General features: G+C 39.1%; 2 protein-coding genes across 2 annotated transcripts in view; one reads left to right on the top strand and one right to left on the bottom strand.

Annotated features, from left to right (window-relative positions):
- Positions 1–2212: 2212 nt before the first annotated feature.
- Positions 2213–5783, top strand: LOC134817335 (gamma-glutamyl hydrolase-like). The gene is made up of 4 exons (XM_063826470.1): positions 2213–2582; positions 2880–2977; positions 3188–3409; positions 3751–5783. The coding sequence occupies exons 1-4, from the start codon at positions 2240–2242 to the stop codon at positions 4324–4326; spliced, it is 1239 nt and encodes a 412-aa protein (XP_063682540.1). The 5' UTR covers positions 2213–2239; the 3' UTR covers positions 4327–5783.
- Positions 5784–5868: 85 nt separating this feature from the next.
- LOC134817332 (dynein beta chain, ciliary-like) overlaps positions 5869–26673 on the bottom strand; it is a 36246-nt gene continuing 15441 nt past the window's right edge. The window contains exons 24-42 of the mRNA XM_063826466.1: positions 23602–23713; positions 21712–21957; positions 21271–21582; positions 20946–21134; positions 20540–20818; positions 19351–19598; positions 18675–18788; positions 18246–18439; positions 16136–16361; positions 15761–15899; positions 15166–15453; positions 14323–14918; positions 13923–14097; positions 8501–13769; positions 7607–7821; positions 7306–7488; positions 6895–7123; positions 6539–6703; positions 5869–6410 (exon numbers count right to left, since the gene is read on the bottom strand). Coding sequence (XP_063682536.1) covers positions 6187–6410; positions 6539–6703; positions 6895–7123; positions 7306–7488; positions 7607–7821; positions 8501–13769; positions 13923–14097; positions 14323–14918; positions 15166–15453; positions 15761–15899; positions 16136–16361; positions 18246–18439; positions 18675–18788; positions 19351–19598; positions 20540–20818; positions 20946–21134; positions 21271–21582; positions 21712–21957; positions 23602–23713 — 9403 coding nt within the window. The 3' untranslated portion in view covers positions 5869–6186. The remainder of the gene's footprint in view (positions 6411–6538; positions 6704–6894; positions 7124–7305; positions 7489–7606; positions 7822–8500; positions 13770–13922; positions 14098–14322; positions 14919–15165; positions 15454–15760; positions 15900–16135; positions 16362–18245; positions 18440–18674; positions 18789–19350; positions 19599–20539; positions 20819–20945; positions 21135–21270; positions 21583–21711; positions 21958–23601; positions 23714–26673) is intronic.

The following is a 26673-nucleotide window of genomic DNA, read 5'->3' as shown; positions in this document are numbered from 1 at the left end:
CTCCACGTCCTCTGCTGCTACATTGTTCACCAAAACAATCAGGTCTTCATCAATTCCCTTCCATACTCCCTTCTCTGCTGCTGTTGGTAGTTTAAGTCTCTTTGTGACCTCCATTGTGATCATTTTAGGAAACTTCCGCCCTTGTGTCATGTGATCGACCTCCGCCCTCGCGACCTCCACCCTCGAGTCCAACCTTTTAGGAAACTTCCGCACTTGAGTCCTACGCCCTTGGGTCTTCCGTCCTCGAGACCACCGCCCTCGCGACTTCCGCCCTCGTGACTTCCGCCCTCGCGACCGATTCCCGAATTACTGTCACGTGACACATCCCGTGTTACTGATAAGGGGATACGCCCCCAACACCGTGAGAAATCTGCCCTTGCATCATACTGTGTTGTATTAAGGGGGGGGGGGGGGGGGTTTGTGAAACTTGGTTTCGAGACCAACAAACTAGGACCAGTGACCGAACTTTTGAGGGGGTCCCAGACCCCAACCGCCAAACGGTGCTCGCGGGGCAGCCACGCATATATTTGGTCCAAATTAGGCCCGATTCAGCCAAATACCCTGAACATGCCCAAAAACCAGATTTTAGGTGCTCTACTTGTAGCTAGTAGTCCCCTAAACTCGTATATGAATTTTAATCAAGATTGGCCAAAAAATGACTGAGTTATGAGCCAAAAATCATATGACCATATTTGGGCATACGCACCAAATTTGATCAATTTTGGCCCATAAATTGGTCAAATATCAATATTTTTGAATGAAACCAACTTTATATGGAAGGTAAGTCTATACTACACATTCTCTATGATTATCAGCTCAGTAACTAACTAACTGTGGATTCTGTGTTTAAATAATCGCAAAAAATGAACAAAACCGCCCATGATATCTCAGTTCGCGATATTTGAAAAACTGATTTCGCTCAAAACAATAGAACTCAATAGGATTTCAATATTTTTACATGAAATTTTCAGAATCAACGTAGAATCGCATTTCAACCTTAAGTTTTGTAGTGGAATTTTGAGTTAGGCCTTTAAAAAAATTTGGCGGCCAAATTCTGAACAATGCCAGGCAAATTTTGTCGGGGCATGTAATATCAATTTTACTTTCCTGCCAAATATGGCTCGAAAGTGTGATAATAATTATAATACTAATAGGACCTAAGTCCTAACAATGTTACCCTTTGTGTGTTTGTTGATTACTATTTATATTCGAGACACACTACTACCACGTACGAGAAGCTTTCAAGAAAATTGTTGATTATTGTGCAAGTTTCTTTTGTTATTGTCAATTTACTGGAGTTTAACCAAGCTTACTAATTAGCTGTTCCGTTTAAATTTGTCATCTGAAGTTAACTTCGGCAGTAACAAGGGTCTGGTCTCATTGCGTCACTAATAAATCTTTCACCATCTACATTTTACAATGCAACAACAAAAGTATCTTTTGTGCAAGTTTCTATTGTTTTTGTCAAATTACTTATTAAATTTACCTGAGCTTTGTTCAAATTCAATTTAAATGCATCATCTGAAGTCATCTTCGTCACTTTTTCTTGAGCTATGTTTTCACCTGCCTAGCCCTGGAAGTTAGCCATTGCTGCACTGTTCACTTGGGATCTGACTATAGTTTTTAATTTCGGGTCTGACTATACTTTATAATTTTGGTCAATTTAAATTTTCATCCGAGTAAATGATAATGATGACGTTTCGGCTGAATCACATAATGGCATTACTTTTTCCAGCTTTCTCGTTCATTTCTTGTGAGTTACAAAAAAATGAGAAAATGTTCCTTTTTTAAAGGCTTTTAAAATTCCTTCGAGCGTTCTGGTTCAAATCAATGTTTGTTTAAAATTATGTCCGTTCAATTTTTGCAGTCGAACTACGTTCGATAAGGTAATCATAATATTTCAATAATACTGTCATAGACTTAGAGAATAGAGATGGCAGCTTGAAATAAATGCCATGCATCAAGAAGGCCAAAAAGTCCATCCGACCCTAAATATAGCCACACGAACCCGGCTCTAACCTGTGACCAAATTAGGAAAATTTAAGGCAGATATCTTTAAAATAATTATTTACCAGATCTCTGCCTTAAATTTTTCTAATAAGTGCCGGACAGACTTTTTGGCCTGTCAACTTGAGGCCAGACGAATTAGGGTGGGTAAGGTATTCTATTATTCAATTCATGATCAAGTATATATTTATAAATATATGAGCAGGTTACACAAACATTGTCAAGATCGGAAATGGCTTACGACAAACCAAGATGCCGTCGGTGGACAGAAAAGTTCTTTAAAGCCTATTGCATTGCGATTGCAGTTATTTTAGGTGTCATGACTGCAAACCTGATTGAAAACCACAAATCGCAAGTTGGGAGAATAAAAGTTGTACCACTACCAGAGTCTGTTGAAATCAAAGGTAGATTAAAGGATAGAAGGATGAAACCACAAAGACCTGTGATAGGAATTCTTTCTCAAGGTATTATGCATAAGTTTGCAACTGCAAACCCAAAATCTCTGCATGGGTTTGGCGCAAAGTATGGAAACTCCTACATCCCCGCTTCTTACGCCAGATTTATACAGGCTTCAGGTATTTTCAATAACAACCTTTTTGGAGCGTGGGGAAGTATTCATATCCTCTATCTTATTTATATATAAATAATATGTATATATACATACTACTGGTCCAGATTGGGGCGAGTGTGTTTTGGACATTTTTAGTGAAATAATTATGAAATGCTCCAAATGTAATACTTTACTTTACATTTATGTTTATAAACTCAAAGCAGTTTATAAACTCAAAGCAGTAATCTTGATGCCGTAACATTAACTGTAGCACGAATGATTATCCTTATAACTTTATTAATTATTACTTCCTTAATTTCAGGCGCTACAGTTGTTCCGATTCCAATTGACCTCCCAGAAGATGATCTAAGGAATATTTTTGATTCCATAAATGGAATAGTCTTTCCTGGGGGAGCCAGAGTAAGTTGGGGTTTGAGAAAAATCAACCATCCCTGCATATCACGAAATAAAAATGCCGATATTGGCGATCTAGAGACTGAGAAAGCATGACCAGCTTCATTAAATGTTAGCCACTTCGCTATTAAATTTTTAAGTGGTTTATGAATAAATATGCAAGTTATAGTATTATTAATCATTAACCAAATCATAATAGCGCAATTGTATCTTCAGCCAATCCCTGACAGTGATTACTACAACGCTGCTGGTAAATTGATAAAATGGGCGATGGAAGCAAACGATAGTGGAGACTATTTTCCGATTTGGGGAATCTGTCTTGGGTTTCAGTTCATGACCAATTTCTTCTTAAATTCGAATCGGACGGTAGACCAGCACGAGGATCTACGTGGACATTGTAGAGCTTTTGATTTGTCGCAGCCATTCCGTCCAACCCAGGTAATTTTGCTCAGAATTCAATACCCAATTTTATTTGAAAACGTTTTGAATATAGTTTAACGTAGAATTCGTATATTAATCGCATATATATATATATATTATCATTCTGAAGATTTGCGGGGATTATTTCTTTGTTTATTATAGAGGTTGCAATTTTATTCGCATTCTCTTGTATATATACTTTTTGACTTTCGGGTAAATTTACTTTTTATATTATTACCATTGTAATTTGACTTTTGAATCGTTTAATCCGTTAATCCGTTTAATCCGTTTATAAACATACAAAGTTTTAGCTTTAGTATTAGTAGCCCAAGAGTTGAGTCTAATATGTTATATTTCAGAGCACAGAGAGCAGTAGACTGTTGGCGAATATAAGCAGACCGCTTTATGAAGATATACAAAAGGAACCTTCCGTTTATTTCTTTCATACTAAATGTTTCACGATTAAACAACTTCAACGCAGTGGGGTTCTGCAGGAGATTGATGTTGTGGGAAAAAGTTTCGACCTTGATGGTAAAGAGTATGCATCGATGACCGAACACAAAAAATATCCATTCTATGGCACACAATTCCACCCAGAGAAACTTATGTTTGAGTGGAATCCGATCATAACTATCTTTAGACCTCAAAGTGGAATTTTATTTTCTCAGACCATCCTTAACTTTTTTATGAGTGAAGTAGCTAAGAACAGGCATTCTTTCGAGAATCCTGCTGTAGTAAATAAAATTGACATAGAAAACTATCCTTACATCCACACTATGCTCATGCATAACACTCATTTACAAGCATACTATTTTCTTGATGACATCTCGTTTGGTAAACCTGTTATTGATTACAGATTGAATCAGCAAAAGTTTGATTTGCTGGTGCAACTAGGAAATTCGTCACTGACACAAATATTAGGAATAAATGCATAAAAGATATAGCAGAGATAAAGGTTGGCACCGCTCAGTAAGAAGCAAAGTCTTTAAAATATTCATTTTAGATAATAGTGAGTAGTGACTAATTTGGATTTTTTATACCGTGCACTTTCTGTTTCCCCCGAGAGGCCCGGTATAAAGATAGGTTTCACTGTATATTATGAACATTATATGAATCTGTATTGTGTTTAACACTTTAAAGTATCTTATGCATTATGTTAAAATATAACGACTGTTTTTAATAAATTTGACACTTTGTACTGCATCGAAACTTAAAACTTATATTTAAAGGTGATCCTCTCTTTTTATTTTGTCAGAACATTTTCATGTTGAATTGGTAGAGCATAGTGTTGGTTAAGCATAATTTGTATAGCATAATTTAAATCGGTAAAGCATGACTGCCACCAAGATGTAACCCTAACAAGGGTAATTTAAATTGGTATTGGTAAAACATAATTTAAATTCATAAGCATATTATTTAAATAAGTGTGGCATAATTCGTTTTAGGGAAGAAATTTCACCCGTAAAACAAATTTAAGTAGTATTATCACTTTATTATAATACTACTTATTATTTAAGTAGTGTTATTACTTTATTAAGTAGTGTATTATTACTAAATTAAAGTGTATTATTACTGCCCTTAAATTCCGTACGCGAAACTTGTTTTGTGCAATGTATGTATTTCCACGATATGATTTACGGACCAATTGTTTACAAAAACTTCCCTTGGTCAACTTTGTTTACACTTTTAAAGGTCTCTCTAAATTCGGTTATGTCTTTGGTTTGTAACTGTACCCGTAGCTTAATGAAACTATACCTTAGTTCAAAATTGTCATTTTTAATTGCGTAGACTTACTGCTTTTGTTTTTTGTGTGAATTAATGCATTATAATTCCGATGTAAAGAAAATGAAGTTTGTTCTGATAAGTTTTTCGTTTTTTATATCGTGCTGTTCGGCGGTTAAAATCGATGTTGTCGAACTTGAACCAGCTTATCGTCCTCACAATCGGATCGACATGAGAAAACGATTATGGTCAATGCATGGGAATCCGAATAGTAGCAATCTGTCCCTTCGTTCAAAAAGTGGATTAAACTGGAAGGAGCTTAAAGATCTTAAAGCACCCGCTGGAAATAAAGTGGAACGATCTGAAGGTGATAAAAGCCAAAATTACGGAGATTTAGCTTGGTCATTGGGAATGAAAGGCACAAAACCTATCAACAACGAATGGGAAGGCAACAAGAAAGTTAATTCCAAGAAGCCCAACTTGTTGGCGAATATGATCGACCGCGAAAGAGCCATCAATGGGAGATTAATTCGCCCTGCACCGTTTCTACGTGCTGGAAATTGATTCGAGCTGACTTGCTCATTGTATTTGTGGATTTCACTTTTCTAAGTACATCTTTTGAGTATATTTTTGGATTCAATGAATTTCATTATTTTACATTCTTGAAGGAATGCGAGTGATCATTTTGTCTTGCAAATAAACCACATAATTTTAGGTGGTGAATTAATTAACAGAACAAACTTAAACAAATCAGATAAATTGGGTTCAGAAGAAACTGTATAAGGAATTTTTAGCTTGTAAGTTTTGTACAAACATACGATCAAGTAATACTTTTAACAAAAAGAAAAGAAAATCAAGAGTTAAGCACAAACTGTGCAATATATACTGCACACATTATATTATTTTACAGAATCAAAAAAGAGTTTTTAACTTTTTCTCAGAACGATAATCTTTCAGGCGAAAGTTTCAAAGTAGAAATATAACATTAACATTTCTTTTCATACAACAACAAAAGACAACAACGGAAAATTTCGATTGACAGCAACTCGCCACGTTCACATATGTTAGCAGGTTTAGGACGAGAGCAGAAGAGCGACTCCAGCTACAGTCCACTTGGCCGGTTTCTCTTTGGTCTTCAAGTTGAAGGTCCACACGTATGTAGGACCTCTTTCCCTGGTTTTGTAAACCGGACAATCATACACATTCTTAGTGTCCTGTCTGTCAACAGTTACTGCCTTGATGAACATCACAGGCATGGCTGGAGTGAGCTCCTTTAGACGCGAGTCAGCAATCATACCTGGGTGAAAGTGTCAGTCAGATAATATTAAATAGTTACCGTGATTTTAAGAAAAACTAGATTCAAGAATTGTTCTAAAAATAACCAAAAAAATAATAAGTTAATAAGTCCTGGGTGAATTAACAAACCTGATTGAGAATCCCATCTGGCTCCTTCCATGAACAGCCCGTGAATGTAAGCTCCCTCCCTGGGTGCGCTGTTGAAATCATCCTTAGATTTCTTTGTAACATCAACACTCAGTACCATACGATCCAATGGCCACTCGTTCTTTCGGGCCGTGCTTTGTTGAATAGCTGCGAGAAGAGTGGGGTAAGACGAGTGTAAAACGAGGATATATTCTATTTTAAACAAATATTTTGTATTTTGGCATGAGTTCGAATTCACACTGCCATATCATGAAAGTGAAGCAGGAAAGATATAATGATAATTAAAATATAAAGGTGAAAATTGAACCAGACCAAGGTATATTGTTTGAGACACGAACCGGTTAAGAAGGATTGCGGGTTGAAGAATCCAGCGAGCCATACAACATTGGGCAGGGTAAAGTCGGTGACCCATCCCTCGAGCTCCTTGATTCTAAGCTGGAGATCAGCAAACCAAGCTCCGAGTGGTAGGAGAGAGGGGTAGGCTCGAGCTGTCCAGTTGTCAGGGCATCTGTCGAGGAACAAAGAGTTCATTGTAGCCTCCATCTCGTTTGATATAGTCAGCTCACCCTGGTTTGAATGGTTATGTAAATATACTGGAACAATATTGGAAACCTTGGATTGTAAACATTTGCATTTGTTCATTTGACTACAGAGTTAACTTTCGTCAAACTCGAATTTAATAGGTCGATAAAAATGAGGTATGTCAATACTCAATATGTAAAAATAACTGAACTACAACGTCAAAAAACCTTAAGACCCAGATCAAGTTCCTTCAGTGATCTCTTCATCTCTGAAGTAAGAGTGTTCATACGTTCACATTCCTGGAATGCCACAACAGTGTAGGGTGACCTGTCCTCGGTCCTTCCCAACATCTCCATAATGTTGAACTCCTCTGGTAGTCTCTCCGTAATCTCATCCAGCAGTCCTTTCACCTGAGTTAAGAGAATGTTTAGTTCTCAACTTATATTGACTGAATTGCGAATATTTATAAGTCCTCATCTTCCTCTTAATTATTAGAAACTTTCTAATAAACATATAAAAAACACCAACCTTCTCCTCCTTGGTCATACCGACCGCGCCACCACCAGCTCCATCACGAGGCTGCATCTCCAGGACAGTCCTGAACAAATGCTCTGACGTCATCGTCAAGAAACCAATCTCAGCGTTAGGATGCAGACCATACAGATAAGGACTCTCTGGGGGCAATTCATCGTCCAGGTAGTTATGGTAACCCTGGTAATCCATTGATCCCGGTATATTGAACCCTGAAGGATGATTTTTTCGTTATTTCTTGATATTATTGATAAATATGATCTTAATGTATAGGGGTCGTTCACATATTACGTAATCAGCCGAGGGGGAGGGGGGGGGGGGGGGTTCAAATGCTTACGGGGGGGGGGGGGGGGGGGGGGGTTTGGTTGTTGATTACGTAATCAAAATTTTAATTTTTTACCGATTTTCGAAATACCAATTGGACAGTTTTCGTTAATTATGTAATCAAAATTTGTATAAACCATTTGAGATATTACAAAAATCTTCTCAAGTCTCAGACAGCAATGAATAATGTGTATTTTTTGTATCTCTACATCAAAATTTAACTCAAAAATGGGGGGGGGGGGGGGGGGGGGGGTGTCTAATCTTGATTACGTAATATAGGAGGGGGGTTGGGTCTTGATAACGGGGGGGGGGGGGGGGGGGGTCAAACCTTGATTACGTAATATAGGGGGGGGGGGGGTTCGGTCTTGATTACGGTTGATTACGGAGGGGGGTGGGATACAAATTGCCAAAATATTGATTACGTAATATGTGAACGACCCCATACTTAAATCAAAACCAATTATTGGGCATTGCAAGTTTTTCGAAAATTTTTCCTGCATAAAAATGTTGCCTCTTGGTTCACAAGATCTGAAAAATAGTAAAATCAAAATAGAAGATGATAAAAACCTGGAGCGAGCAGTAAATCACCCTCCAACATATCTGGTTTCATGTATTCCTCCAGATAAGTCTTACACAGTCGTCTATCCCAATCATCAGTAATATGTCCACCGTACATAATCTCTCCGAACAGATATCTCAGATCAGTCCATGGTACTTTGGGGTTGCTTTCCAAGTAGTTGTACAGCACGTTTACACTTATAGTCAAATCTCCGATGTTGTAAGGATAAGACCTGTTCCAGCCTTGAGGGCCGAACTTTCGGCGTTCGCAGACCACGGCGTGGAAGTAGCACAGAGCAAACCAGAGACTCTTGAATTCGTTCTCTCTGGCACACATCTCGAGAGTATCCTGGGAGAACTGGTCCAGTGCCTTGTGAACGTTAGCCTTGATACCAGTTGGGGGTTCGTTGGTAATCTTGATAGAAGCTTCTAGAATACCTTGAGGGATGATATGAGAGGCTGCGGTGGAGGCAGGCTCAGCTGACATGTACACACGATATAACGGATCTGAGTCAATCACAGTTGATTCGAGCTTCTTTTCCAGTGTACTCAGCCACTTTTTGACGAGATGGATGTTCTGGAGGATAACCCATCCTCCGTTCTTACAGGCTATTTCCATAGCTTTCTCAGCCACGATCTCCTGGCCCTGGCCGAGGGAGACATTGTGTAGTTTACCGTTAGCGATAGTGATACCAAGTTTGTTACCAAGAATCTCAACATCCTTCAGAGGATCTACACCAGGAGATAAGATGAAGAATACAGGGGTCTCGGGGGAAGTTTCTTCGAATGATTTAGCAAACGGCACCGATCTGCTTTCGGTGTATTTTGCTCCCAGCTTTTCTTCAACGAACATTTCTACAGCATAAGTCATCCTGTCAGGCCTCAAAGCTCTCATCATACAAAGCTTCTGCAGGGATGATTTGTTCTTCCATTCCTGAGGGAACTTCTCTTTTTCTGGGATCTCGCTCTCCACGAACTTTTTCCACCTCTTAGCTGATCCCTCGATGTCACGATCAAGATTCTTGAATTCGTCCATTTGGCTGAGGGATTTTACAGCTCCCCAACTCAAGTTGTTCATGAAGTCAACTGGACTAATGACATTAGGAACACTTGGGAAACGAAGCAGGAAGTCCAACTCAACAATATCAATTTCTTTTCTAGTGAGAAGGATCTGGAAGGTCATCTGCGAAGTGAAGATGATCTTGTCAGCTTCGAACAGACCTCTGGTGGTGTACACAAAGACAGAGTAAGTTAAACTGTCGATCAGGTTCTCTACACGAATCTTCAGTTCCTCGGAAGCTTCTGCTCTGTCCATAGAATTGTGGAAAATAACATTGAAAGCTTTGAGGGAGAACTGGTAGAGGGGATTGATTTTGTTCAGATCGTTGAGGATGAAATAGAGAAGTGAGCCTCGAGCAGCAGCAGGACGGTAGAACTCTCTCGCCTCGTTGATAGCAATCTCGGTTTCTTTGGCTTGGATAACTTGAATCTCAATCTCATTCGCTGTCTTTTTGGTTTTCTCTAGATTCTCGACGAGTTCAGTGTCTCCCAAGAAGTTGCCTTCAGCAGCAGAAAGCCTAGACAGTAGATTGTCCTCAAGACCCTTTAGCGTGATCTTGAAATCGTTCTGTTGCTTTGTAAGCTGTGATTTAGTTGCCTCAAGATCAGGCCTCTCCTTTGATACGACCTCAGCCAGGAGCTGGTCCTCCAGACCATCCCTGGTCACAGTGAAGTTAATCAAAGTACACTGGGCTTGTAACTCTGGCTTGTAGTGAGGATTTGCAAGTTTAGTATGCAAAATAAGACGGAAGTTGGGACTGTAGTCGACGTCTTTGTCACCAATCTTGATGGCACGTCCTTTCTTGATGGTATTACGTCCAATGACAGGGTCCAGCACTGGATCCATATCTTCTTCCAAGTTCTCAATGAGAACACAGTCACCATTTGAAATGGCTCTTTCGATAGCCTCTAGATAACCTTTCTGTCCGAGTCTGATAACCTTCAGCTCATCGCCCTCTCGGTTTTTGATCCACTTGATGCCCTGAAGCTGAGGATCTACCATGAGGGGCCATCTTGTGGCGTTACAGAGAATAGTTGCGTTCTCTGTGGACATCCTGTCTGAGGGCAAACCCTCGTTATTCCAGGATGCAATGTCGGCATCGTCAATCAGAATCTGAAGAATGTCTGTTTCCTCGGTGATCGGAATTTTCACTTTCTGTTTTTGGAGATATGGAATGAAGCAATCGTTCATTAAATCATCTCGGTAACCCTTAGTGAAGTAACCTAAGTATGAAATAAATGCTGTTATCATCAGGACATCACCGGGTAGCTTGGAGGCCATAATCTTGAACTCTTCAACAGTATCCGCCCACCTGACGTTTTCAGATGCTAAACCTCCCACCAGACGATTGGCAAGAGAAATAGTCTTCTGGGTTGTTTCCGCTTCTTGTTGGCAACGAAGTTTGTCAGAAGTTGCTTTCTCAAATGATGCAGTCAGCTCAGCTAAATTGTCGTCTAGTTCTTTGATCTTTGCTTTGATAACAGTCAACTTTTCTTCAGCAGAAGCTAGATCTGTATTGGCTTGTGCCAAGGCCATCCTCTTAGGCTCGACATCACAGAACACTTTATAGAAAGTGATGATGTTCACGACCCAAGCACAAAGACCAGCAGCAGCTAGAGACTTCGATTTAACGAACTCAGGATCGAACTCAGGTTGTGCCAGGAAAGGTTCGATTGCTTTCAGGTTGCTCTCGTGGATGTTCTCCTTGTCATAGGTAATAAGTTGATCAAGGAACTGATCGACCTTTGCCATGAGAAGTTTACCTGCCTTCCAGCCCCTGTCTTTGGGGATTTTATTGGGAGGACTCAGTAGCACTAGCACACCAGCAACAACATTGATCACAGCTGGTGGAGGCTGACCGAACGATTTCAACTCAGTCAAGTTGTTTTTGTTGAGGGTATCCAGAGCAGATTGTGCAGCAAGAAGAGCAGGCTCAGCCTTAGCCAAATCCCGTTCACAATCAGAAGCCTTTATCGTGACTTCCTTGTTGATGCCGTCGACCTTGACCTCCTCGGCATCGGCGATTTCTTTTTCTTTGCTTACTTTCTCTGTCTCAACACCGACCTTCTGAATAAGCTTATCAGCATCTTCGTTCTTCTGCTTCAACTCAATTTCTTGAGAGGCAAGTTTAGCCTTGAGATCATCTACTTGGGAAGATGTACTTTGCAGCTTGAGGAGACCGTTCAACAAACGATCCATCTTTTGTTGAAGCTCGTTGTGTTTCAGTCCAAGAAGTTTTTTGTACAATTCAATCTGTTCAAGGAAACTCTTGGGAGTGGTGTAATTGTATCTCCTATCGTTGGCAAGGTACTGTTTAGATTTGTCGTTACAAGTCATCTGGACGTAAGCCATGAACTCAGCAACAGATGGCTTGTACTCTGGCTCCAACAAGTCCAGATCTTCAAGGAAGGTGGAACTGACAGAGACCAGAGCCTCTTCGGGCCACTCGTGGAACCAATCTATGTTAGTGCAGTTAATAACAGCGGGGAACATCCTGCCTCTGACACGAAGCGTGGATCCTACTGGGGAGAAGCAGAGGACTACTTTGAGTGTTGTTCTGATCCTGTCGATGAAGAAGGTCCAGCAGTTTTCTATTGAGTCCATGATACCTGCAGCCTTAACTTCGTTTCTTACACCGCTTATAATTTCTGCCATTTCATCCTCGGCAAAAAGATCAGGAATTTCACCGGTGGAGAGTAAATCATTGACCAAAACGAGGAATTTGTTGTCTGGAACCTGACTGTCAGTCATGAGGAACATAGTTGGTACATTCTTCACACCAGTCTTCATGTACAATCCAGCGATATCCAACTTGAGGTCAGCCAAACCATATCCCTTTCGTAGCGCGATCTGGAAGACCTCCAGATTGCTGATGAAAGCAGCGAGTCGAGCTAAAGACTGTTTACCAGAACCTCCGACACCAACAAGCAAAGCGTTACCACGAGGACTCTCTAGAATTCTGTTGATTCTGCAGACATGCTCCATAGCATCTCTGAAGAGTACGAGGTTCATCATGGAGTTCATCTCATTGTAATTCTCGAGCGCTTCCACGAGAATATTGTTGAGTACAGTGTATGATGCTACTGGGGCGTATTTCACTTCACCAATACCCAGGGAGAAATGTGTGTAGATATTGACTTCCGGTTGGAACACAGACTCGTCGACATCTTCGAAGTTCTTCTTACATACGTCTATGATGAGTTTGTCGTATGTTTCTACGTCCTTTTGATCGATCAGTTTATCTCGGTATACTCTGGAAGCTTCGTGCATCCACAGTTGGATAACATCAGGGGCAGTCTTAGTGACCTCTGGCTGAGAGTACAGGATACCCTGGTAGATGTTACTCAAATCTCTCAAGTTGAAGATGTAATGGAACTTGATTGCAGTGGGCAGGAAGGTTGAGTTAACCTTGGAGTGGAGCTGTATCGAGGCTTGAATCAGTTTGTCTACGGTACGTTTTACAGCTTGAGGGAATTTGTTGAGTTCCAGATGACCGGTGAGAATGAGCGAGTAAATGGTTGTCTGAGCCTCTTGTCCAGGGAAACTGACGGCAAAGACACAGAAATGACGTTGGAGACGAGGGTTGATGGTGAAGGATCCAGCAGTAGGGTTCATGCAAGACACGTATTGGGTGTTGTGAATATCTTTCAGGGTCATCTTAGCTCTGTCGTACCAATGCATGTAATCAATGTGTTGTCGAATGAGTGTGTGTGGCTCGACAGTGCCGTATGTATCAACCTCTGGCATGTTCATGTCATCAATGAAGTAGATAAGCTTCTTAGATCCGGGAGGGCCGAAGTTCCTACCAGCCTTCTTCTCGAGTGGTTTCTCGAGGACACCCTGCAACATAGCAGAGGTGGTGTAGTTGTTAAATGGAACCAGGGTAACGGTGTAGTCGTCTCCCAGTTCTCCCATCAACTTGTTCATGAGGACAGTTTTACCGGTACCAGCACTACCCACCAACATCACAGGTCGTTGCCTCTTCATCAGTAGATCTACGAAGAAGCCAAGACGATGAGTCTCAGACGTGGCTACAAGTGTTGCCTGTAGAGGTAGTTCAGGGTCGTAGTTGAACTTGGGAACTGCTTCGGCCCAAGGAATGAATTTCTTGGAGTCAGCACAGATGAAGTAGTCAAATACGGTTCCTTGAGATGGGAATTTAATCGTTTTGAATTCGCTGGACCACCATTTGCTGAATTCTGATCGGTAATCCACCAACTGAAAGTATAAAATTGATTAAAGATCAAAATATAAAACCAGTACTGTATCATCATCAATAAACAACGAATCGTTCAAAAAAATGTTCGAGCGATTTCCTCTTTTAAAATCACTGATAAATTGTATCCAAGATCATAATGATATTTATCTTACCTGATCCTGGAACATAGCACCACCAAAGGCCCAAACGGCAGCAAACACAAAGTACAGCTCGTACAGTTCCTTGTTGCAATCTGGAGGTGTGTTATCGGGTACTAGTAATCCTTCCAGGAGGTAGCACAACATCTTTATCATAGATATGTCCACCAGTGGTGTGATCTTCTTGAATCTGAAAGAGCACAATTGATATTTTAAAATATTTTAAATCTTGAAAGTTTCCTTTAAATGATCTTTCTCGAAGCATAGTGAATATTACTTTCGATTTCGATTTCTTAGGCTTACGAGACAGAAGCGATTAGCAGTAATGAATAATGATTGAGGTGGAACATTTTTAGAAAAATCACGTGGTGTCTGAGAATTTCTCTATGTAACTGACAAAACTGTTTCATTTTACCTCGATTTGAGAGTTTCCAGACAAGTTGGTACATATTTCTCGAACAAGATGATAAGATTGGCTTTTTCTGACTGAACCTCTCGAGTATCAATCCATGAGGTAACGAAAGGATTCCATCCCAAATCAGCCTGGTTGATGTAGAGAATACCAGCCCTGGATACAGTAGCCGGGGTGGCAGCCTTAAGATGACCGATCTCAAATACCAATCTCATAGTGGGTGTTAGGGGTACTCGTTCGTTGGAAGCTAGGGTCAGGACTTTGTTGTCGTCCATCACAGTATTCAGGGATTCAATCCACATAGGATCAATATCTCCGTCCAGGACAATCCATTTGGGTCCGTCGTGTGTGATGTTACTCTGATCTCTCATGATGCTCGAGAACAATCCGTCCTTCCACTCTCTGGTTGAGGGGTTGATAAAACCGAACAACTCATCGTTCGTCACCGCTTTCGGGTTCAAATCAGACCAAACAGGTTTTCGTTTGAGGTTCTGGTATGTTCGGAACAGGACCTTGCAGAGCTGGGTTTTACCTGTACCGGCGTTACCGATAACGAACACGGAATGTCGGACAGCTAGCAACTCTTCAAATTGTACAACCTGTAAAGTTAAGAGTGGATATTAGCATATCTGGTATTGAAGGATTAAGAGCGAGAAATTACGTAAGAATTTTGTCCGCCTCATTTAATACGAGCTTTCTATATTAATGATTTATCACAGGAAAAAGATTTGCTCTGCTGAAATTTTAGATCATATCGATTTTAAAGAAAAGTGTGTCAATCACTGATTCTATTCATACCATAACAAATAAAATGAATCACATAAAAACACGCAGGTACAACTTTACCTTGAGGATGAACTGATCCTCGGGCTGTAACTTCAGATCAAGAGCGGCCCTCTTTATCGCCGCCTCATTGTCCAAATCTCTCTTCCTGGGTACTTCCATAGACGGGAACAGATCACCAATAAGACCCGTGAACACAGGCATATCATCCGTAATAATCTTAGGAACGTTGAAATCTCTGAGAGCTCTCATCAGTACTTCAGTTTCCGGTCTTCCTCTGTCGGAACGTTTTAGTGCACCAGCAACAACAAGCACTGACTTGATGGCACGCAACCCCCAATCGTAGTGATCCTGTATAAGGACGGTTACTAAAGGCGTTTCTTAAGTGATTTTAAAAGGTTAACTACAGAATTCTACTTGAAGTATAAGAAGAGAAATAGTAAGATACGCGTACCGTGGGTGGTCCAGTTTAATGGTATATTAAATATACCATCAAAGTGGAATTAAAATAAATATTGAACTGAAGTATGAACTTCAGTCCAATATTTATTTCAATTCCACTTTGATGTTCTGCGTCAATGCATATAATGAACACCATCGAAGCTGCGCTTTAGAAATCGTCTTTGTTTTATTTGTGATATATTTTGTGAACCCTTACCTGTTTAGAAAGCAATTCTCGGCACAGCACGTATAGAGTGATGAACTTTCTGGCCAAGAGTCGAGCATCAATGAAACCTTCAGACATCAACATAATCTCGCAAATCATACCGAAATCAGGGACAACCATAGCACACGGCCTGTAATCAATTATTGTTAGTTTTAACAAATAAAATCAAATTCAATACGAATAGAGTCTTGTCATTCAGCTTATATCAAGATAAGGAATTTCCTTCCACACGCGGTGTAAACACTCCGTGATCCATTATATCGTATTAAAATAGAATTTAATAAAAACTAAATAATTAATAGAATGATATAAAACTAAATGTCAAAATATAATTAGGTAAATCTAAATAAATAGAACTTCACACACCTGAAGAGAGCCTTGAGATTCTCAGGCAATTCAGTTCTGCCAGCGTAACCAGGGTTCATAGTAATGAAGATTCCTACTGTGGGCAGCAGACTGATCTCCTCGCCCTGGAAGATAAACCTCTCCAGCTTATCCCTGATAGCATCCTGGATACACTTAACCTGGACTGCTACCACTGATAGCACTTCAATTGAGATCCTGTTGAACTCGTCGAAACAACCCCAGGCCCCTGAAGAGATGATATTATGTAATGTAAAATGTTAAGTGAAAATAAATGGGAACAAATAACAGTAAAATCTTTTAAAAATTATAAAAATTATTATTAATTATAAAATTATTAGTTATAACTATTGGAATTAACTTCAGTTTTTAATAAGGGCATGACGTTCTTTCTCCTATAGGCAATGCAATATTTCCCTTGTTCAAGTAATATATATATTTCTCATTCCATTCTTCCTCTCATAATTAGATATTTATGATATTATATTAAGTTGTTAAATACTCGGTTAGGCTGTATGTTTAAGTGACTAATCAATATCACTAAAATTCACGATTAATAATAAACTGATCGAATAATAATATACTGATCGTAGACAGAAATATATTTATTGCCTTCGCACGTGATCTAAATTACAATAATTCCACAATAAATTGACAACCAGAACGTTAAATTGAGTTTTTAGTTGATGCCAGTCATCTATATTATATTTTAAACTTGACGAAATTTCCCCGGCAACGGGGACATAGAAGAAAAAACACCGAAAATCGACCTCAAAATGACCCTCTGGTGAAATCAAACCCAGCTCGCAAATGGAGTTGAAACCTCGCCATTTTTAGCAGGGTTGTAGAAAAAGGATAGGAATAGGCTATAGCATTCTTAGAATTTTGATTTAGGCTTTAGATTTTTTATAATTAACGTCGGAAGTGAGGTAAAATAACCGTTAGAATAATGTCGTTATTTTAGCAAAGGTTTACTGCGCTGTTGCGTAGCAACGTTAAAATGCACGTGCGCGAGCAAAAACATCTTAACTACGCGCGTTGTTATGCTGTATGCTACGTCATAATTTCAAATTCAAAACTAGCTCACATTTACGCTCACGCTATGACTTATATTCATAACTTTGGTTGTGATTGGTATTTTTTGATGCGGTAAAAAGTATCGTTTTGGGAATCCGAATACTAACAACGCTGTCGCCATTGTTAGATAAATTCCATTATGTCTACAGTATAACAGAGCTATATGATGAAGAGAAATTAAAACATAACTGATTTTTAAAATTTCCTCGAACAAAGCTTTGTCAAGAACACACGATCCTAAGGATATCTTGGTGCTGTCAAGTCGGGGCAATATTGCAAAGAATATCAAATGAGACGATGAGGGACCTGACATTTACCGAAATGATTCAAATGTGTAATTCATATATTTTCAGTGAAGCAGGGTTCGGGAACTAAAGCATATTTGTTGGATTGTTTGACCATTGACTAGCGATGACCGATAAATACCTATATATATTTATAACTTTGGTTGTGATTGAAATTTTTTGATGCGGTAAAAAGTATTGTTTTGGGGCTATATGATGAAGAGAAATTAAAACATAACTGATGCTTAAAATTTCCTCGAACAAAGCTTTCGACTAGCGGCGGGTTTCTAGTAATTTATAATAATGAGGTGGTTGTCTGGTCATTTATTATCAAGCGTGCTTGTCTGGTACTTTGTTTGAATAATGAAACATTTGCATTTTCATCATGTTCACCCAAAGCCCCAAAATGAACACCCACGCACAGTGCGCGTGAGTAACTCTTATATTACTCTACCAATCAGTGGGTATTTTGTTTGTGATCAGAAACATGAAATTTGATGCACTTTGCTCTCTTAAAGTACTGTAACCGATTCCTCCACGTTCAATGTTGGACTAACCAACTAATTCACGAATCTTGATCAAGGTATTTGACAAAATATGCCCATAAAATCGCATGATGAGCAACTTTATAAATGGCCGGACTATTAAAGTTACCAAAAGTAACCCAATATCCGATTGTATCTGTAGTAACCTAAATGGCCTACCATCTGCTCTACTAATAGTAATATAGTATAAGATTCTCTAAAACTAACCAGATTGAGATAGACCCTTGTAGATGTTACCAATAGACTTGTAGTCCATCTGTTCGGAGCAGTTGAACACGTACACCATGATGCCCAGAGCTCTGCCCAGATCCTTGGTGGTTTCCGTCTTTCCGGTTCCAGCAGGTCCGGCAGGGGCTCCGGACATAGTCAAATGGAGAGACTGAGTCAGAGTGATGTAACACCTAGGTGCGAGGGTAAACTTAAGCGGGGAGTCAAAATACTATGAAAATTATACTAATACGTAACAAAAGTCGGATGCATACTTTATGATCAGGAAACGAGCTCAGTCGCTGAAAATCTTACTTTATTTTGGTTTATTCTTCGGAAGCTAAAGCAGAGCTTTTGCCGACTAAATCAAAATAACAAAATCCAGATTGAGGTACCACAAGAATTAATAACCAAGCTGAAGCTAGTTACCTATCTGTTAGAGGTGTGATGACCAGACGAGCAGTGTTACCCAGGTATTCGTTAGAGTATCTGAAGATAGCATCACAGATATCCACGAAGCACGTGTTCTGTTTCTCGTCCCATCTGTGGAGGAATTTGTGTTATTTCCAGGTTGTTGAAAGTTTAGAGAAGTTTCAACCAGTTAACAGATGATGATCCCTAAAATCGTTTAGAAGGTTATTCGTGAGGAATATTGACAGATAAAACTAAATAAGCACATGGTATATATGAGTATGTGTTTATTGTATAGGATAAAATGCTAAATCTAATGCTCCACTAACCACTTCCCCGATATTGGCGATATTGGCAGATGACCAGTACCACATGATTCGTCAAATAGCAATTTGAATTAAACTATCAAGTTAGGGATGATTTAGGGATGAATTTGCAATTTGAAGCTGATAGTTCCGAGTAACAGTTCAACTGCAACGCTTTACTGCTTTATATCTCTGCCACCCAAAATAACGCGGTATCTCAGTTACTTCATTAACCGTACTACATTATAAGAGGGCCAGAGAAATGCGCTCAGATTTTAACCGAACACAGTTTGCTCAATGTTCAGGTACAAAACTGGCGCGCGAAATCGTACACTGTACAGTTTACACCAAAGCTTTTACAGATTTAAAAAAGTGTTTTCAAGTTTTACCTGTGTTTGATCTGACTGAGCCAAGCGAACTCCTGAGCGTTCTCCGCCTTCATTGTGATGAGTTTAGCCACCACATCTCTGTTGTGCACGTCGATAGTACAGACGGTACAGATCTTCTGACGGTCACCCTTGTTCAGGTCACCAATAAGCAGGTTGATCAGGGTAATCAGCTGTGAAGCTTGTTTCTTGTTGTAATCCTTTAGAGCGTTCTCGTAACCTTCTTCTAGACGACCAAATGCTATTTTTACCTGACCATTTGAACATTTTATAGCAATGTTATGTGCGCACTTAATTTGTACACTGTACACTGTACACTGTTCACGCCATGTGTACAATTTGCAATATTGAGATCGGAATATCTACATATTATAGAGATTTTTATAAGATACTTATAAGATATCTTTGTCTCAAAAGCTAATTGGAACATCCACGCTGAGGATAGAATTCATATCAACAGAGATCTATGTATTTTATGAGAGATAACAATCAAGTTTATTAAGATGAAGCTTCCATAAGTATCTCATAATCCAGTTAAATTGTGGTTGACTCTGATTGCTATATCACATTAGATATAATTGTAAAGTAGCATTAGTTCGAGGCTACTTTTGGGAGGACGTTTTACCACGCCTCCGCAAGCAATCTTTCTTACATCACATTGATATTGCGCAGATGATCTGATTACACGATCATTCTGTCAAGTCTTTATAGAATTCAGCAAGGTCAAACAGGTAGTTTGCTAAGGTATCACGTGTCTGAATTATGTAGACACGTACAGTGTACACAGTTCGATATTGAATTAAATCTAGTCCACTTTGAATTATACACAAAGCATGTCAGTCTTGATTAAGACAGATTGCCTGACTTGATTAAATTAAATTAAAATATATATATTGAAGACAATACTACAAGATTGTTCGTACACATGACATCCACAGTGTGGATGTGTGGATTCCACACGTCAACCAGATTGAGATTGACAACCATAAAGACTTCGAATTTAATAAATATCGCATTAAGTTGCAGGCTGAAAGTCAGCGTCAGTCACTTTCGGCACATTAAAGGATGGGGGTACTCTATATATATATATATTCTAGCCTCATACAGTTTTATCCTTCCACGATCTGTTCATTTTTGTCATGTTCAAAAGTGTTCATGTTAGTTATTAAATAGTTCACATATTGTAACAAACCTCAGTGGTCCACCAGATCTGGTTGCCAGCCAGTGCCACCTGGGCAGCATGGTCGAACAGCCACAAATCTCTGGCTTTCTCCTCGTAGGTAACCACACCGTCCGCAACATTGCTGTTGATGGTATCTTGAGCCATTGTCATGATCTTGTGCAACCAGGTTTCCACCGGACCAGTACACCAGACAGGCTCCTTGAATTCCACATACTCTCCTTCTCCGGAGTACATTCCAAGAGCCTCCTTCGTTTCTTCAGGTTCTTCTCCATCTTTTCCTTCCTCTTCCTGATTTTATTTCATCATGAAATCATGTCATAGATATTGCTCGTTGATTCTTCATGAATACGTTTTAAAATGGGAGACATAATTTCTAATTAAAGATTTGTATATTATATAGTTATAGATGTATTACCATTTTGAACATGAGTCTGTGCAAGTTATCAAACAGTTTGGAGAGATGTCTAGCAACAAGGAGAGGCTGGTTTCCTTTGGACAGGATGTCCAGGAGATCGGCAGATGATACGAAGTAGAATCGGGGGAAAGCAAGACGCTTGGTCTCCAAGTATTCTGCCAGGGCTTTCTCGCACAGAGCCAAACGGTCCTGAGAATGGTTTGAATTAAGCGGAGATTATAGTTCTGTAGTTAAGATTTGACTTCTGATGATTCGTCAAACTAAATTTGGAGTTTAACCTGATTATTTGTGTGATATTTAAAATCTGACATGAACCACTAGCTACCTGAATGTCTTCTAATAGAGCAAAGAGTCCCTTCTTGTTTGTTGCTTCAATCACGTTGGGAGTCTTAACTGCTGCCTCCATCAACTCCTTAAAATCACTATCAATCCCATCAAATCTCAGAGAATCTTCAGGGAGCTGTTTCCTGATATCTTCAGATCCAATGAAGATGGATTCAAGATGTGACCATGTTCGCTGCACCTCAAACCAGATCTGGATAACAGAGTCGGCTGTGGAGAGTTTAGTTTGCCAGGATGAAACTTCCTCCAAGAAGTAAGCGATGTACTTGCTGGTCATCAAGTTTTGCAGTTGAACCTGTGTGAGAATTAAAATTATATTTCAGACTTGATAAAAATCATAATATAGCCAAAAATATTACTATAAGTATATCAGCAAATAAATACCAGGAAATAATTAACTTTACTCGCTAATAAATTAACTGACCTGGTTGTCCTCAAGGGTCTCAATAAGTTCCTCGGACGACCTCAGGAGCGGTGTCTTTGTTCTCAGATGTTCGTCATGTTCGAACTCCATGACGCTCCATGTAGCGTCCAACTCTTTCAGTACCTTCTCCATGTTCAGCTCCTTGGTGGCCTTGTCGACAATGTTCCTGACTTCATCCTCAAACTCGTGGAGGTTCAGAGCAAGAAGATCGTTAAGAGTCGTTTTGTCGTCCATGACAAATCGGACCTGTAGAGCCGGTACATTAGTGACTTGGTATACTTTGTTTTGATCTTTACAATAGCTGATAGCTACCGTGTGATGCTAAATTCCTTTGAAATTTGTCTCCCTACATTTTATTTTAATATCCATATCGCATAAATTCTAGGAATAAGTCAGCAATTTAAAAGGAATGAAGATCGTTCACTGAGTGATCAATTTCAGAGCATCACATCGTATCAAGGGTCACTTAAGGGGGCATACCCCAAATCTGTCCAGACCTAATGACCTCATAGGCAGTTCAGGGAGCTTCTAGCTCACCGTTTCCACACTGAAAAAAAAAAATTTGAGAATTCCCATTTTTGTAATCGAGCATTTCCTGGTTAAGAGTGCAATTTTCGGAAAAAATTATTTTGTGGTTGAGACGCTATAAGTTAATCATTTCTTGCGGTATCGGGTTGAAATTTTGCTCGCCGTTTATTCACATCTATGTCAAGGTGTGTGTAAAATCTTGATATCGTATCTAAAAAGGCTGGTGTGTTATGAATTTTTAAAGTCAAAAAGCTAAAATTGTCCTTTTCAGGCTTATTTTACCAAAAAGTCAGTCAGGGAAGATCGGATTATTTGATGCTTGACATCAAATTGTTCTCTGAATTCTGGCGCAGTTTTTGATGCCCTCAAAAATGTTTTTACTCATTCACCTTCTGATCTATTGGACCTCAAAGCCAAACAACAAATTTAGGCACATTTTTCGTTTTTAATATTTACTGATTTTTCTAAAATTTTGATAGGAATGTGCTAGTGACTTTTTGAAGGGTGCAAAATAACTGCAACTAGCACATTTATATATGAGTTATGAACAACAAAACACCCTAGAATGCTTCCCTTTGAAGTTATGGGAGAAAATGTGATTTTTTATCTGCAAAGCCAAAAAATCACATTTTCTCCCATAACTTCAAAGGGAAGCATTTTAGGGTGTTTTGTTGTTCATAACTCATATATAAATGTGCTAGTTGCGGTTATTTTGCACCCTTCAAAAAGTCACTAGCACATTCCTATCAAAATTTTAGAAAAATCAGTAAATATTAAAAACGAAAAATGTGCCTAAATTTGTTGTTTGGCTTTGAGGTCCAATAGATCAGAAGGTGAATGAGTAAAAACATTTTTGAGGGCATCAAAAACTGCGCCAGAATTCAGAGAACAATTTGATGTCAAGCATCAAATAATCCGATCTTCCCTGACTGACTTTTTGGTAAAATAAGCCTGAAAAGGACAATTTTAGCTTTTTGACTTTAAAAATTCATAACACACCAGCCTTTTTAGATACGATATCAAGACTTTACACACACCTTGACATAGATGTGAATAAACGGCGAGCAAAATTTCAACCCGATACCGCAAGAAATGATTAACTTATAGCGTCTCAACCACAAAATAATTTTTTCCGAAAATTGCACTCTTAACCAGGAAATGCTCGATTACAAAAATGGGTATTCTCAAAATAATTTTTTTTGTGTGGAAACGGTGCGCTAGAAGGTCACTGAACTGCCTATGAGGTCATTTGGTCTGGACGGCACAAACCACTGTTTTGGGGTATGCCCCCTTAAAGCAAGCTGGTTCTCGTAGATAACACGTGACGAAGTTATATATCGCGTGACAGAAACTCCAACATACCTTAGTGGTCTGCATAAGCTGCAGCCAATGCCTCTCTCGGATAGCAGGGTTCTGCAACTCAGTCACTGCTCTCAGAGATGTCACCATGTTCTTCACGTTGCTCTCTAGACCGCTGAAATGGGAGATACGTTTAGCTTCATGTGACCAACGAACTTATTCGACGTATTAAATACTAAGATGATAGTCCGGTGGCTACTAAGACTACCCACGCACGTCGATACTTTGCTACAGTTTTCATCAACTGGCTACTTAAATTAAAGCAGACCCATTTATAAATTTTATCATCCAGACGCACATGATTTTGTGGATTATATCGTCTAAATATAATGTTTGATATCTAACTGAATGTTGATTCACATGATCAAAGATCAGATTTTAGAGGAAGTATTTAGATATACCGACAATTTCATAAGTCATTATTAGCCTCAGACGAAATCCATCTAAGTGTTGGGCGAAATCTGTCAAACTCTCAAACTTTGAAGCTACTGTCTCAGGCAGTATTTGAAAACTTAGTACTAAGATCATATCATTATGATTTATGTCTCTAAAATTTAGAAATGATACCACTGTCAGTGCCCCGGAGTTCTAGATATAAACTTCTGTTTCTCTAGTTATTGATACTTTCTCGAAATTTGCACCATGTCAGTCCCCATCAAAAGACGTGAACCGGCACGATTACCGAGTCACGTGACTTCTATACCCCATACACGTGGCCCTTGTAGGCCATTCTCAATATGGTCATGTGACTGTGGGCGTGTCACCAGTTACTCTATGCGTCCGAGTATGCCTATCAGACAGAACCCGCTAAATCTATATACTTTCGTTCAGCTTCTATATGTATTTATTTTATATTTTGTTCGGGCATCATATATTTATAAGCTATACTATACGGAACGTTAGAAAACTAACGTGTTCCATGAAAATTAATAGTGTTCAAGAATAGGGTTTCTATATTTATTCCCTCAAATAATAGGCAATAATGATTGCCTATTATTTGAGGCAATACAAAGCTTAGCTTCAAAAAAGCCATTATAGAGGGTAAGAAATCGAGATAAAAAATGAATATACCATCTATTACATTTGTTAAGTTATGTTTCCAAGATGAGGATTGCCCATCGGGGTTTTTATTTTGCATTAAATGATTATTTCTATGATGTATACAATGAATTAGTTCATTAGAGACACTCCCCTTACGCGGGGCTTTTATTCTATTGTTTCATATACCAGGCAGGCGCAGGATAGTGACCGACTTTGCGTCCACCCATCCAATGAGTTGGAACAAGTTATATGTTCCTGTGCGGCGCTCAGCCTGTCATTCTGCCATATCTTCAATCGGTGTGTTTATTAACATTTAGCCTGGAGTACCTAAGCTGGGTTCAGGTAAGTTATTTGAAACGCTGTTGATCGAGCAATTGAGCGGCAAAAGAAATTCGGGCGCATTTCTTGTTGTAGAAGAAATGTCTTCTTGTAGAAGACATTTGAATCTTCGCGTTAGCTATCAAAATTTATATGAATTATATTAGGAAGTGCCTTTCACTGTTAATAAAATAAAATATTACACGAACAGCTGTCATGAATTGCTGTCATGCCTTTTTCCTAGAGCCAATCCTCGTTCAACGTTCAACCCACGTGATAGAATGCTTTAAATTCTCGGGGAAACGACATTGAATAAGACTATTTTACTGTGTAACTCCTTGGCGATTTGGCAACGGTTGGTGAAAGGTATTTATTTAATGACAAAATTGTATATTAATATAATAAACATAACGAACTCCTCTCAATCAAGCCTTATATTGAGTGTGTAATACTGACGTACACGTGATAATGATATCTCATTAATTTTAGGAACGCAATGTGAATGATTTTAGGTTCGCATTAGGTTGTCGTGCGTGACATTTAGTTGTTGTTGCAGTTATTGCGTGGATTTCGTCGGCTGGAAAATCAATCAAAGATTACTCTCAGGGACCTTAATTATATTCCAAGAAATGTAAAAATGTCCCTATTTTGGGACCTGCGTAAAAAGGTCCCTATTTTGGGATATATTTTTCTTGAGTCTCAGCATATTTGAGTCAGCTATAATTATTCTTTGTCCGTAATTTTGTCACATTCATGACACCTGTCGATCAGGATTCAGGGTATTTGGACCGAATCCCTAACGCTCAATAACCACCAGTAGGGATATGGTTTGTGTTAAAGATAACCTTAAGGATTCGGTCCGCCAACCGTCTAGCTAGCCGAGCACTGGGAATGGAATTTAAGGCGAGATTGAAGTAAGACTGTTCTTCAATTAGTTTGTTTAAACCTTGCCATTCCATCATTTATAGGAAGTAAGTCATTGAATTCTCAATTGACAGTACAGGAAAGAATAAAGTTTCTTCAACCTTAAAAACTAAATTGTTCTTCTGGCAAAGAGTGTTGTCTCTTGTCTAACCTCATCACACGGCCTGGTCTGTCTATTTGTGATAATACCTATCGACTAATAAAAGGATCATATCTCCCGGTCAGCCATATCACAAATAGATACTTATTAAGCGTCAGCTCATGACCTGCGATAAGACCTTGACAATAGGCTCAGTAGATGTTTATTGTCTGAGAACCACATACGCGTCGGCGAGGGTATATTTTATAAATTACATGTTGCGATTACGACTAATTTAAAGGGGAGACGAAGTTATGATTACCATTCTTCTAAATTAAGTATTCCTAAACCATTTGGCCTTCATTTTTCAAGTTTTAATACCGAACTTCAATAGCGCTTGTTTCCGTTAAATTAATCAATATTTAAATTCTGAGACTAAACGGTTGCACATAGTTTGTCGGCCCACTTCTAGCTAACCAATTTTCCCAATAAATACAAGACCTAAATTATATTGGCTGTGTCAGTATTATACCTATATTTAAATGTCCACAGGAACATATTAAGAAGCAGTAAACAGGTAACACTAGTGGGATGCGTTGTAAAAACTAGTAGGCTGCGTGGCAAAAGCAGCTTCCAGACGAAACCTTTTACTGAACCCTTGTTTTTAGTAAGTCTTATTCTAATCGGGTTCTCGTCTCACGTGGCGTATTTAC

The sequence above is a fragment of the Bolinopsis microptera genome, chromosome 6 (assembly GCF_026151205.1).
Source record: "Bolinopsis microptera isolate Bmic1 chromosome 6, MBARI_Bmic_1.0, whole genome shotgun sequence".
In the NCBI taxonomy this organism is placed as follows: domain Eukaryota; kingdom Metazoa; phylum Ctenophora; class Tentaculata; order Lobata; family Bolinopsidae; genus Bolinopsis; species Bolinopsis microptera.
The sequence above is the reverse complement of the archived record's forward strand: the minus strand, read 5'-3'. Positions and strand labels throughout refer to the sequence as shown.

Excerpts from the sequence above, each read along its gene's own strand:
- LOC134817335 (XM_063826470.1), top strand. The coding sequence starts at position 2,240 with ATGGCTTACGACAAACCAAGATGCCGTCGGTGGACAGAAAAGTTCTTT. Across the intron at positions 2,583-2,879 it reads CAGATTTATACAGGCTTCAG|GCGCTACAGTTGTTCCGATT; the intron begins GTATTTTCAATA and ends CCTTAATTTCAG. Across the intron at positions 2,978-3,187 it reads TCTTTCCTGGGGGAGCCAGA|CCAATCCCTGACAGTGATTA; the intron begins GTAAGTTGGGGT and ends TTGTATCTTCAG.